We start from the raw sequence: 13,091 nt of genomic DNA on the forward strand, positions 1-13,091 counted from the left end.
CTGATGACCAGTTCAAGGAAAAATTCCAACTAGAACACAACATATCGATCATACATTTCAATAGCAGGAGTTTATATGCTAATTTTAATAAGGTTAAAGATTATCTAGAACAGTTCACCAAACCATTCAGCATAATTGCAATATCGGAAACCTGGATCAACCTGGAGAAAGGGGTGGATTTTGAGTCGGAGGGATATAATTTTAACTACATGGATAGAGTAAATAAAAAGGGAGGAGGAGTAGGACTATATGTAGATAGAAGATTAAAGTTCAAGATAGTTGAAAGTATGACGATGGTAATTGATGACTTATGTGAATGTATTGCTATTGAAATAGACATGGGAAAAAGGAAGAATATCATTGTCAGTTGCATTTACAGAGCTCCCAGCTCTAGAAAGATTCAGAGAAACGATGGAAGGTATGATTACAAACACCGACCAGAAGGTTACTTTTATTTGTGATTATAATATAGATTTTTTTTTAATCCTAACAAACTATCATTGATAGAAGAATTTAAGGATGCAATGTATAGTAGGAGTCTATATCCTATTATTACAAAACCGAGTATAGAATCACATGTCACTCAGCAACATTAATAGATAATATACTTACTAATAATTTAATAGATAATATAGAGCGTGGACTATTAATAAACGACATTAGTGACCATTTACCGGTGTTTGTAGTCTATCATTGTGATGTTAAAGTGGTTGATAGTAAAGTAATTATGCAAAGGAGATTAAGAACGGAGGACACTTTAAATAGGTTCAGAAAATAACTATTATCACAGGATTGGAGAAATGTATATGAATCAGTAGATGTGGATTCTGCTTATGATTCTTTTCTCAATATGTTCCTGCTGTTATATGACAGAAGCTGTCCAATGCAGCAAAGTAGAACAAATGCTAAAAGGTCTGACAAACCCTGGATTACAGGAGGTCTGTTGAATGCTTGCAAAAAAAAGAGAATTTATAAAACATAGAAATAAAGAGAAAGAAATTAAGTATAAACTATACAAAAATAAACGAACTGATAGTTAGAAAATGTAAGAAAGAGTACTATAATAATGTATTAGAAAAAAATATAAATAACATAAAGGGAACATGGAATATATTAAACTCAATTATAAGAAATAAATCAACTAGTTCTGGTTTTCCAGATGAATTTATAGATGAGGGGAAAGTCAGTAAGTAAGAAAAATGAGGTGGCAGAAGGGTTCAACAGTTTCTTTGTTAATGTGGGGCCTAAATTGGCAGAGGAGATAACCCCGCCACAAGGGGGAGGTGTTTCTAATTATTTTGAAGAACGAAACCCATGTACTATCTTCTTGAGAAATACGGATAAATATGAAATTATTGACACTGTGAAAATGTTTAAGAATAAAACATCAACAGATTGTAACGGCATTGACATGACCTTAATTAAACAAGTAATCATAGCCATAGCAGACCCTTTAGTGCATATATGTAACCTCTCGTTTCGCAATTATGCCACATCAATGTGGAACGCCCTACCCAAAGCTGTAAAGGAATGTGAATCACTACCCACCTTCAAAAACACTCTCAAAGAACACCTACGGGAGACTGCAATTCAAACTGGCCCCTAAAAATGTCCTAACCCAGTTGTACAATAAAGACTTCAAGCATGGCTTTGTCAGTATTCCAATGTACCCAACCCCCCCCCCCCCCCCACCTCCAATGTACAGCCCCACCCCACCTACCCAACCTCCTCCAATGCACAGTTTCTATGTCAAATGTATATACACTCTTTTTCTGGATTTTCTTAGTATCACAAACAGTACTGTATTTGAAAATCTGGTATGTCATAAATGTATAGATGTAGCAGTACTGTCTATCTGTATGTCGTGTGTGTCATATGATGAATTGAAAATGGGGGACCCTGATGGAAACAAGACGAAAGTCTTTCTCAGGTCTGCATCCTCTTAACAATTGTATGTATTGAGCTGTACTGTACTGTACCCATTCTGCAATCTGTTAATAAACTTTTCAATCAATCAATCAATCAAAACTCATTCAAACTGGGTGCCTTCCCCACCAAAATGAAAACTGCAAAAGTGATACCGATCTTCAAAGCAGGTGAGAAAAATCTATTCACCAATTACAGGCCTGTTTCCCAGTTCTCAAAGATAATGGAAAAATTATTTGCTGCACGATTGGACAGTTTCATTGATAAACACGCATTACTTATAGACAGTCAATATGGATTTAGATCGAATCATTCAACGGCATTGGCACTAATGGACCTAGTAGAAGAACTGACAAGCATAATTGATAATAAGAAGTTTGCAATAGGGGTCTTCATAGATCTGAAGAAGGCATTTGACACTATAAATCATGATATTCTGCTACTAAAATTGGAAAGGTATGGGATCAGAGGAGTAGGGCTCAAATGGTTAAAAAGTTACTTAAAACAAAGACAACAGTTTGTGCAGTTGGGGGAGTACAGGTCCACTCAGTCAAACATAATCTGTGGTGTGCCGCAAGGGTCAATTCTGGGCCCGAAACTATTCATACTGTATATAAATGATATAGGTAATGCGTCTAAAATATTGATTTTTTTTTTGCTGACGATACAAATGTCTTCTGTGAGGGAGAGAACCTCCAAATGCTGTTAAAGAATGTCGCAGCTGAGCTATCCAAGCTTAAAGTGTGGTTTGATGCAAATAAATTATCATTAAATATAAAAAAATAAATAAAATTCATGATATTTGGTAAACGTGCATGATATACAAGAAAACACACCGGTCGAACTAATGATTGATAGTATTAAACTGGAAAGGGTATTTGAGAATACATTTCTGGGTGTAATAATAGACCACAAACTCAACTGGAAACCTCAAGTCAAATATGTCAGGACTAAATTGGCACGGAGTGTTGGTGTTTTATGTAAGATAAGACACATTCTAAACCAAAAAACACTGTATACACTGTACTGTACACTCTTCCTACCATACATGAACTACTGTGCGGAGGTGTGGGGTAATACCTACAAAAGCACTCTACAGCCAATATGCACCATGCAAAAAAAAGCAATAAGAATAATCAACAATGTAGGATATTATGAACACACCAATAACTTATTTATAAAGCTAAACTGCCCTCATTGTATACAAAGCCAGATACAAACTAATCCCAGGCAACATTCAAAAATGGTTCAGAGACAGGGAAGAAGAATATAACTTATACTATACTTTGTGCTCCCCTATCCGCTTGTCCTATTTTTTTTTAATGTACTGTCCTTTCCTGTTGTGCCTTTTTGTATTTGTGTATTTTATAGGACATTGATTTTATGCTTTGACTGTACTGTACAGCACTTTGGTTGGCTCTTGAGCTTTTAAATGTGCTCTATAAATAAATTACTTGACTTACTTGACTTAAGAGGGAGAGGGAATATTAAACAACCAATGGTACACACTACGCTGAAAAAAACATCTGTTTGTGGAGTGAAGTTGTGGAATAATTTACCTGAATACATCAAACTGAGTAAACATATGGCACAATTTAAAAAGCAGCTTAAAAATACATATTAGAGAAATACAGAAATGAGTAATGAGGATAAACAAAGTTATGCTATATTGTGTTATGTACTGTATTCACTGCTGTCAAGTGATTTTTTTTTTTTTTTTACTATAAGTAAAAGTATATTCTATATTGTATTATACTAAATTATGTTATATATCTAGTACAATTAATGGAAGAACAAATATAAATGTAAGGGGGTAGGGATCAATAACCTTAGCTTCCCTCTACTCCTTTTTTGGACATGTCTGCTAACTAAATACATTGCTCTTGACTTTTCGTTTATAATTCCTTTTTTTTAATGTTTTTTTTAATTGTTTTTAATTTTTTTTAAATGTTTGTTGTTATGATTGTTCTGTTTGACGGAGCTATACCGTGATTGTTTGGAGTAATATGGAGAATACATGTTCAAAAAGAAACGTTTTCATTCATTCATTCATTCATTCATTCATTCATTCATTCATTCATTCAAGTAACAGTACTTAGCTTCTTAGAACCGGCTGCTTCTTGGCCCTTTTTATTTTCTCCACACTAGTGTAGTATATTTTTGATTGATTATTAAACAGTAAACAGCACAAATTGTTATTATAAAACAATATGGCCAAAATACCAGACAAAGATGTCAATTGCAAGAGCTCTGATGTCACAACGACGGGGAGCGTTCACACCAATCAATCAATACTGGCTGACCACGAAGGGACCTGATTTCATCAGGCAGGTCACAAAACCAGTTCTGATGTGATTAACAATTGAGTGACACACACACACACACACACACACACACACACACACACACACGCACACACACATGTACACACACACACACACACACACGTACACACACACACACACACGTACACACACACACACACACACACACACACACACACACACACACACACACACACGTACACACACACCAAAATCTTAATCAAGATGGGAGTCTATTGTGAAACATTCACTAATACAGTCTGATCTGACATTGACCCAAGAGTAGAGTAAGAGAGACTATAGTGTATTGTGAGAGACATTATCACTCACTCACCCACCCACCCACTCACTCACACACACCAAAGATATGACCATTGTATTAGCTAAGAGCAGTTGACCAGCTAGTTTGAATAGGGAGGCGTGTCCAGACGGCTATGTGGTGGATTCTGTAACTATAAGGCATGTCTGTTCTGTTGATAATAGCCAGAGACAACACAGTTCATAGCTGTCAGCTGGAAGAGAGGACGTTTTTGACTTGAACGCTGCCTGCTGCACAACAACCCTTTTCGCCTGTTTGCTGAATAAAACAACCAAACCAGAAGCCATTTTACGTTGAAATCGTGGTCCAGACGACTACTTTCCTGCTTTTGAACCAGAACCCGTTTTACCAAAGGAATAAACAACACTAAGGGCAGATATTATGGACGCAGTGAAAAGGAGAGTCCAGGCGCTCCAGCAACAGGCGGATGATGCGCAGGATCACGCACTGGGGATACAGCGGGAGTTGGATGCGGAAAGAGAACTCCGCGACAAAGCCGAGGGTGACGTGGCGGCTCTGAGCCGCACGGTCCAGCTGGTGGAGGAAGAGTTGGACCGGGCCCAGGAGAGACTGGCCACCGCTCTGCAGAAGCTGGAGGAGGCTGAGAAGGCAGCAGACGAGAGTGAAAGAGGTACGAAGGTGATCGAGAACAGGGCCGTGAAAGACGAGGAGAAGGTGGAGATCCAGGAGACGCAGCTCAAAGAAGCCAAACACGTCGCAGAGGAGGCCGACGGCAAATACGAGGAGGTCGCTCGTAAACGGGTCATCCTGGAGGGAGAGCTGGGAAGGGCAGAGGAGAGGGCAGACGTTTCAGAACTCAAGTGTGGTGGCGTGGAGGCGGAGCTGAAGACTGTTACCGACAACCTGAAGTCCCTAGAAGCTCAGTCTTACAAGTGCTCCCAGAAAGAAGACAAGTGTGAGGAGGAGATAAAGACGCTCACTGACAAACTTGAAGAGGCGGAGACCCGTGCTGAGTTTGCAGAGAGGACAGTGGCTAAACTGGAAAAGACCATCGATGACCTAGAAGAAAACCTATCATCTGCCGAAGAGGAGAACACGGGAATGCAACAGACACTGCAACAGACACTGCAAGAGCTGGGCTGCGTGTGAAAACGTCAACGAGAAACGAAGGAGAGAGAGAGAGAGAGAGAGAGAGAGAGAGAGAGAGAGAGAGAGAGAGAGAGAGAGAGAGCTGGACATTGTGTTTAAGACATCAGGCCTCAACAGGAATAAAGCTGATGATGAAATTAATTGTGTGTTTTGTGTTTAGCGAGAGATGGTTTGAATACATATGAGATTCATTATGAATTGAAAATGGGGGACCCTGATGTAAACAAGAGGAAAGTCTTTCTCTGGTCTGCATCCCCTTAACAATTGTGTGTATTGAGCCGTACTGTATTGTACCCATTCTGCAATCTGTTAAATAAAGTTTTCATTCATTCATTCATTCATTCATTCATTCATTCATTCATTCATTCATTCATTCATTCATTCATTCACTCACTCACTCACTCACTCATTCACGCACTCACTCACTCACTCAGGATAACTTTACTCCAGTCCTGCTCTTTAAGAGCTGCCACAAGATGGTGCTGTTGACTCTTTGGAACTGTGTTCTGATACACAGTAGGCTTAGATTTGAATGAATTATAGATAATCGTTGTTTTGTTAGCTTTCTTGAAAATAAAATTGCATTAGGATCTGATAGACCGGTAAAAAAAACGATCGTCTTTCTGGTCGATTGGTAAACAATAGATCTATTCTAGTTTTTGAAGTAGGAGTTATACTAGTGGGCTTTTCTATAAATTGAGTAAAACCCAAGTAATCAGTAATGTGTTTGAGATTTTTACTAGTGTGATGGGGACTCAACTCAGGTTCTTCTTTGGTGACTCGGACTTGGACTCGAACACTGGGGAGACTCGAGACTCGATTCGGACTCGAGATTTTGTGACTCGACTGCAACACTGAACAGGAACTATTATTTCCTCCAACATTTCCAACCGACCTGACTCGAGGAAAGTCGAGAGAAACTGTAGAGGAAATAGTGCCTGCGGGTTCACTGGAGGTCTCCTCTCCTCTGACTTTAATCTGCTATAAATCATTTATCCGTTGATCTGACACAAAACCGAAGCGTGTATATAATTATATCCTGATATAGCCCAGGTTGTCCCGAAAAAAAAAAATAGATGTATATATTACCTAATTTTATTTTAATACAGGGTTGAGGTTTTACATGCATTATTATTATTACACAATTAAACTTAAACCTAAACACATCACCTGGTTTAGAGGGCGTCAGCCGTCCATCTGATAATAGCGATGAAATACCCACAGAATTAAGTCGTCCGCCGCCACACTTTGACCTCTCGTCGGAAGTGTGTTTATTTATTTCACACCCAAAGTAAAAAAAATAAAAAAGACAACAGAGCCGGGGAGGACGGACCGTGTATCACTGTCCAAGAAAACCCCCCCCTGAAGCCCCCCCCCCCCCCGACGACCTCCATTCCAGCAGGGGTTCGGATAGATGAGGTTCGGGGGAGGGGCCGGGGGGGGGGGTAAAGGAGGCAGAATGGAGGAGGAGAACACACCACCACAGACAGCTCAGAGTCAGTGGTACTAATGTGGGGTCTGAGTGTCTAACCTCCCACTCCGTGTTGCTCTGATTAAAGAATGATTTATGGGACCCTCTGGAGAGCCTTTTCAGCAATCCGTCTCTTCAATGAGATCCCCCCCCCCCCCCCTGCCTCCCCTCCCCTCCCCTCCCCCTCCTCCTTCGAGAGAGGGGGGTTTGGTAAATCAAGCCCTCCTAGGCGGCAAGAGGATGCTGGCCGGACAATGTCACTGTGTTCCCGCGGGGGAACAGGCTATTAGAGGCTATAATCACAGGCGCGCGCGGGGTTAACTGTGTCGCGCGAGGAGGACTGTTTATCTTGTCGTGCGTTCGGGACACTCGGTGACGGCGGCTCCTTCACTTAAGTAAAAGTAGAAATACTTTTAGATGAATGAGTACTCTGGTAAAAAAGTCCTCCGTTCAAATTCTGCTTAAATAAAAGTAGAGACGTCTTTTCCCATTGAATGTAATTAAGTATCTGAAATAAAAGTATGCATTTCTACATTCTGTTTCTGTATTCCAGTGGTTGGGAGTGTTCAATCCTCGATCCATTGACCTTTAAAGGTTTTAAAGTGGTGTGTGGTCCAGTTATGCTGCTCTGATTAAAGGTCGTGTTAAAGTGGTGTGTGGTCCAGTTATGCTGCTCTGATTAAAGGTGATGTTAAAGTGGTATGTGGCCCAGTTATGCTGCTCTGATTAAAGGTGATGTTAAAGTGGTATGTGGTCCAGTTATGCTGCTCTGATTAAAGGTTATGTTAAAGTGGTATGCGGTCCAGTTATGCTGCTCTGATTAAAGGTGATGTTAAAGTGGTATGTGGTCCAGTTATGCTGCTCTGATTAAAGGTTATGTTAAAGTGGTATGTGGTCCAGTTATGCTGCTCTGATTAAAGGTTATGTTAAAGTGGTATGTGGTCCAGTTATGCTGCTCTGATTAAAGGTTATGTTAAAGTGGTATGTGGTCCAGTTATGCTGCTCTGATTAAAGGTGATGTTAAAGTGGTATGTGGTCCAGTTATGCTGCTCTGATTAAAGGTGATGTTAAAGTGGTATGTGGTCCAGTTATGCTGCTCTGATTAAAGGTTATGTTAAAGTGGTATGTGGTCCAGTTATGCTGCTCTGATTAAAGGTTATGTTAAAGTGGTATGTGGTCCAGTTATGCTGCTCTGATTAAAGGTGATGTTAAAGTGGTATGTGGTCCAGTTATGCTGCTCTGATTAAAGGTGATGTTAAAGTGGTATGTGGTCCAGTTATGCTGCTCTGATTAAAGGTGATGTTAAAGTGGTATGTGGTCCAGTTATGCTGCAGTGTGATCTGATAGGCCGAGCCTCTCACCGCAGTGTGATCCGATTGGCAGAGCATCTCACCGCAGTCAGTGTGCGTTTGACATGTCCATCAATCATTAGCGCATCGAGGGCTGACTTGTAAGGCCTACCTGGGATGCTGTCAGAACGTCATTAGTCCATTGGATGCTACGTGACACTGTGGTTTGAATCACAATGACTACAGTATCTTGACACGGATGGCAGTAACCGTGAGAGCATATTATTTAGATGGAACTGTTTACCGCAGTTGTTTATCCATTAATTTTCCCGTTTACACGCTACAGTGCATAGCCTGATTAACTTAAATCTTAACATTCCTTCAAATTTAGCATAAAATGCCTATCGAATGCATACCCAAAGTACATTGAAAGCTATTCTCGAACCCTTCGTACCACATCATGCATAAGTCTGGTCTCTTTTGAAAGACTTTTTCGAAACTGATGCCCGTTGGCTGTTTGGTCTTATAACCCGAGATTGGAAGCACGTAATAGGTCAAGCGGGGTGTCATTCAAACAGTGGCCATTTTATCTTTCAAACGATGTGCCGCTTCAGAGATAGTAAAACAATGGGATTCCTTGGTACACAAGTTCGCAAACTATGGAAGAATGTCGTAGAGCATTTTGATTGCTTCACGTGTGAAAACTCCAATAGCAACTACTATGGTGTTTACGTGTCCATAACGCACTTCATAATCTGAATACTCCAGGTCTTCATTCGACTACTTCTGATTTGACCTTACTTGAGTTGAGGTCATCGGTAATATTTATATTTACTGCATATATATATACATACATATATACATATCTGAATATACCTGCATACAATCCTTCTATATACCTACTTAACTGTATATAACAGATTAGGTTAACACTGTCTCCTCACAGCTAGAAGGTCCTGGGTGGTGTAGACAGTATAGTGGTTAACACTGTCACCTCACAGCTAGAAGGTCCTGGGTGGTGTAGTGTAGTGGTTAACACTGTCTCCTCACAGCTAGAAGGTCCTGGGTGGTGTAGTGTAGTGGTTAACACTGTCACCTCACAGCTAGAAGGTCCTGGGTGGTGTAGTGTAGTGGTTAACACTGTCTCCTCACAGCTAGAAGGTCCTGGGTGGTGTAGTGTAGTGGTTAACACTGTCTCCTCACAGCTAGAAGGTCCTGGGTGGTGTAGTGTAGTGGTTAACACTGTCTCCTCACAGCTAGAAGGTGCTGGGTGGTGTAGTGTAGTGGTTAACACTGTCTCCTCACAGCTAGAAGGTCCTGGGTGGTGTAGTGTAGTGGTTAACACTGTCTCCTCACAGCTAGAAGGTCCTGGGTGGTGTAGTGTAGTGGTTAACACTGTCTCCTCACAGCTAGAAGGTCCTGGGTGGTGTAGTGTAGTGGTTAACACTGTCTCCTCACAGATAGAAGGTCCTGGGTGGTGTAGTGTAGTGGTTAACACTGTCTCCTCACAGCTAGAAGGTCCTGGGTGGTGTAGACAGTATAGTGGTTAACACTGTCTCCTCACAGCTAGAAGGTCCTGGGTGGTGTAGTGTAGTGGTTAACACTGTCACCTCACAGCTAGAAGGTCCTGGGTGGTGTAGTGTAGTGGTTAACACTGTCTCCTCACAGCTAGAAGGTCCTGGGTGGTGTAGTGTAGTGGTTAACACTGTCTCCTCACAGCTAGAAGGTGCAGGGTGGTGTAGTGTAGTGGTTAACACTGTCTCCTCACAGCTAGAAGGTCCTGGGTGGTGTAGTGTAGTGGTTAACACTGTCTCCTCACAGCTAGAAGGTCCTGGGTGGTGTAGTGTAGTGGTTAACACTGTCTCCTCACAGCTAGAAGGTCCTGGGTGGTGTAGTGTAGTGGTTAACACTGTCTCCTCACAGCTAGAAGGTCCTGGGTGGTGTAGTGTACTGGTTAACACTGTCTCCTCACAGCTAGAAGGTCCTGGGTGGTGTAGTGTAGTGGTTAACACTGTCACCTCACAGCTAGAAGGTCCTGGTGGTGTAGTGTAGTGGTTAACACTGTCTCCTCACAGCTAGAAGGTCCTGGGTGGTGTAACCATACCGTGACCAAACCGCGACACACGCCAGACCTTTTCATCAGTCTAAGCATGTGGCATCCTGTCTTCTTAACAACGTTTCCCAATTATGTCTCTGTGTTCCTTCAATTACATTACATGTATCATATCTACATAACCCACAACAAGTAATCCAGCGCACTAAACCAATTATTAATCTTCTGTGAAAGTAATTACTGCTCCTGCTGTTTCCATTATGATAATGAGCTCCAGGGGCAGAGCCATGCGACAATTTAGGCTTTTGCTCGTTTGAACGAGTCATCTCAATGTTTCGGTTGTTAAAGAGCAACCGTTTAAATGTGTGTTCTGTGTAGATGTACGTATTGATACACGATTCAAATAATAAACAATTAACGTTAGATGGGGGGGGTCTTGAACTTCATCGCTGATTTTAATAAGTGTTTAAAACAACAAACAAAACCACACAAAAAAAGAACTCCCAACCTCTCGTCAAAAAAAAACCCTGAAGCGAAGTAGTGTAATTATTACCAAAGAGACGTCAAGATGACACGATATAATAAACACCAGCCGTGCATAATTAATTACCTTCCCCTCGACGAGAGGGCAGTGTAAGTGGATACTGGGAGTCGTCGTTTGAATGCACAGGTGTTTTGAAGAAATCCCTTTCATTTGAGCGCCACCGCTGCGAGCCGTGGAACAGAACGAGGCGTCCTATACGGGCACAGGGAGCACTTTCTGTCAATTAGGTTGATATCCAGAGAGCGGTGTGTCACGAGCTCGCGCCGGGATTAGCGGAGAGGCGGTACATGGAACCCGTACAGTGACACGACGACGTACAGCAACCCTGTTCCCTCAGTGAACATTCTGATCCCCATTATAATGGGGAAGGAGAGCAGCGTCGGTCAGGAGGAGTCTGAGGCCGCGTTCACACTGCAGAGGCCTCGGAGCTCAACTCTGATTTATTGCTCAGATCATGTGTACAGTCTCCTCCCCCTCGTATCAGGCCATGTGAGCGGATCGGAGCGTGAGCGGCGCGGGGCGCGGAGCGGGCGGTTTTGACGTGAGCGAGGAGTGGGTTTTAAAATGGGTCGGCGCGACGTCCGGAGCGAGAGTTCTCCTCCGCTCCAATCCACTCCAGGTCGCTCACAGTGGTTTAACACTGTTGATGTAATATACATGCAGTACAATGCCAAAGCAACAGATGGCGATGTACAAACATGAAGGCCATTTTCAACCAATGAGAAGGGTGAACCTGTGATATCCGGTTCAGGCTTTGTCACTGTAGAGACGCCCACACTCACTCCTGTTAGAAAACGTATCGACGCCATTGTTGTTGACGTTAGCTTACATGCTAACGTTAATGGCAGCGACCATAGCATTGTGGCTCGGCTAGCCTATCATCGCTTAATATAGCTAGTGAATGGATAAACAACGTTATTTAACATTGCAGAATGGGTACAATTACAATGCGGCTCAATACAAACAATTGTTAAGGGGCCCAGGGGGTGTAGACTGTTGTAGTTTGAGCTAATTTACACCATGCTCAAAAAAAAAAAAAAAAACTGCCGAGCGATCTGGCGCGGGGCTCGATTTAAGGTGAGCGGGGAGCGAGCGGAGAGCGACTTGGGGGCGGGGTCAACATGATCGATTAGCGGAGCGGACCAAGCTTTAAAGAGCGAAGAGCGGATTTCTCGGCCGCGCCGATCCGCTCACGTGGCCTGCCTCGTATGTATATATTTTCGGTTAGGATCTCTGTTTAACAGTACTGTATATTTGTAGATATCTTGTATGTCACAAATGTAACAGTACTGTACTGTATGTCATGTATGTCAGAAATGTCAAGATATATATCTGTATATTGCGCATGTCATTAATGTCACGATGAATTGAAAATGGGGGACCCTGATGTAAACAAGACGAAAGTCTTTCTCTGGTCTGCATCCCCTTAACAATTGTGTGTATTGAGCTGTACTGTATTGTACCCATTCTGCAATCTGTTAATCAAGTTTTCAATCAATCAATCAATCAATCATATTTTCTTCTGTTTGTTATTAGTTCACATTATTATTATTTTATAATCAGAGGAACTGATCACTGCTCCTGAACTGACCCCACATTATACCCAAATGAACGATAACGATGATGATGGAACGTAAACATGGAGGACATGGAAGTGACCGTTTTTATGGTTTAATTCTCCTCCAGCCACCCAGACTACTGCCTCTTTGAACTGCTGCGGTCAGTTTGACTTTCTATTTTATACTTTATCTATTTTTTATCTAGCACACTCTCAGGAGCAAAACAGTAAAAAAGCATTTCATATAAAAGTATTCTGTATTTGTGTATGACAACCAGTGATGCCACAGATTACTTGTAAAAATAATCTGATTACTGATTACTGATTACTCCTTTAAAAAGTAATCTAGTTACTTTACTGATTACTTGATTATCAAAGTAACTTAGTTACTTTGAAAGTAACTAGGTTACGAAGTCGTCGTCGTCCCCCCTGCTGCTGCCACAAGAATGACAACAGTTTTTTTTTTAAATAATGCTTTATTGAAAGTGCATAATGTC

General features: G+C 41.6%; 1 protein-coding gene across 1 annotated transcript; it reads left to right on the top strand.

Annotated features, from left to right (window-relative positions):
* Positions 1 to 4,950: 4,950 nt before the first annotated feature.
* LOC311239871 (tropomyosin alpha-4 chain-like) lies at positions 4,951 to 5,679 on the top strand (the record flags this gene model as incomplete). The annotated part of the gene is made up of 1 exon (XM_084328316.1): positions 4,951 to 5,679. One exon carries the CDS (start codon positions 4,951 to 4,953, stop codon positions 5,677 to 5,679), a length of 729 nt encoding a protein of 242 aa, XP_084184442.1.
* Between the last annotated feature and the right edge of the window lie 7,412 nt (positions 5,680 to 13,091).

This window comes from Notolepis coatsorum, assembly GCF_963971535.1.
Source record: "Notolepis coatsorum genome assembly, chromosome: 14".
NCBI classification, from domain to species: domain Eukaryota; kingdom Metazoa; phylum Chordata; class Actinopteri; order Aulopiformes; family Paralepididae; genus Notolepis; species Notolepis coatsorum.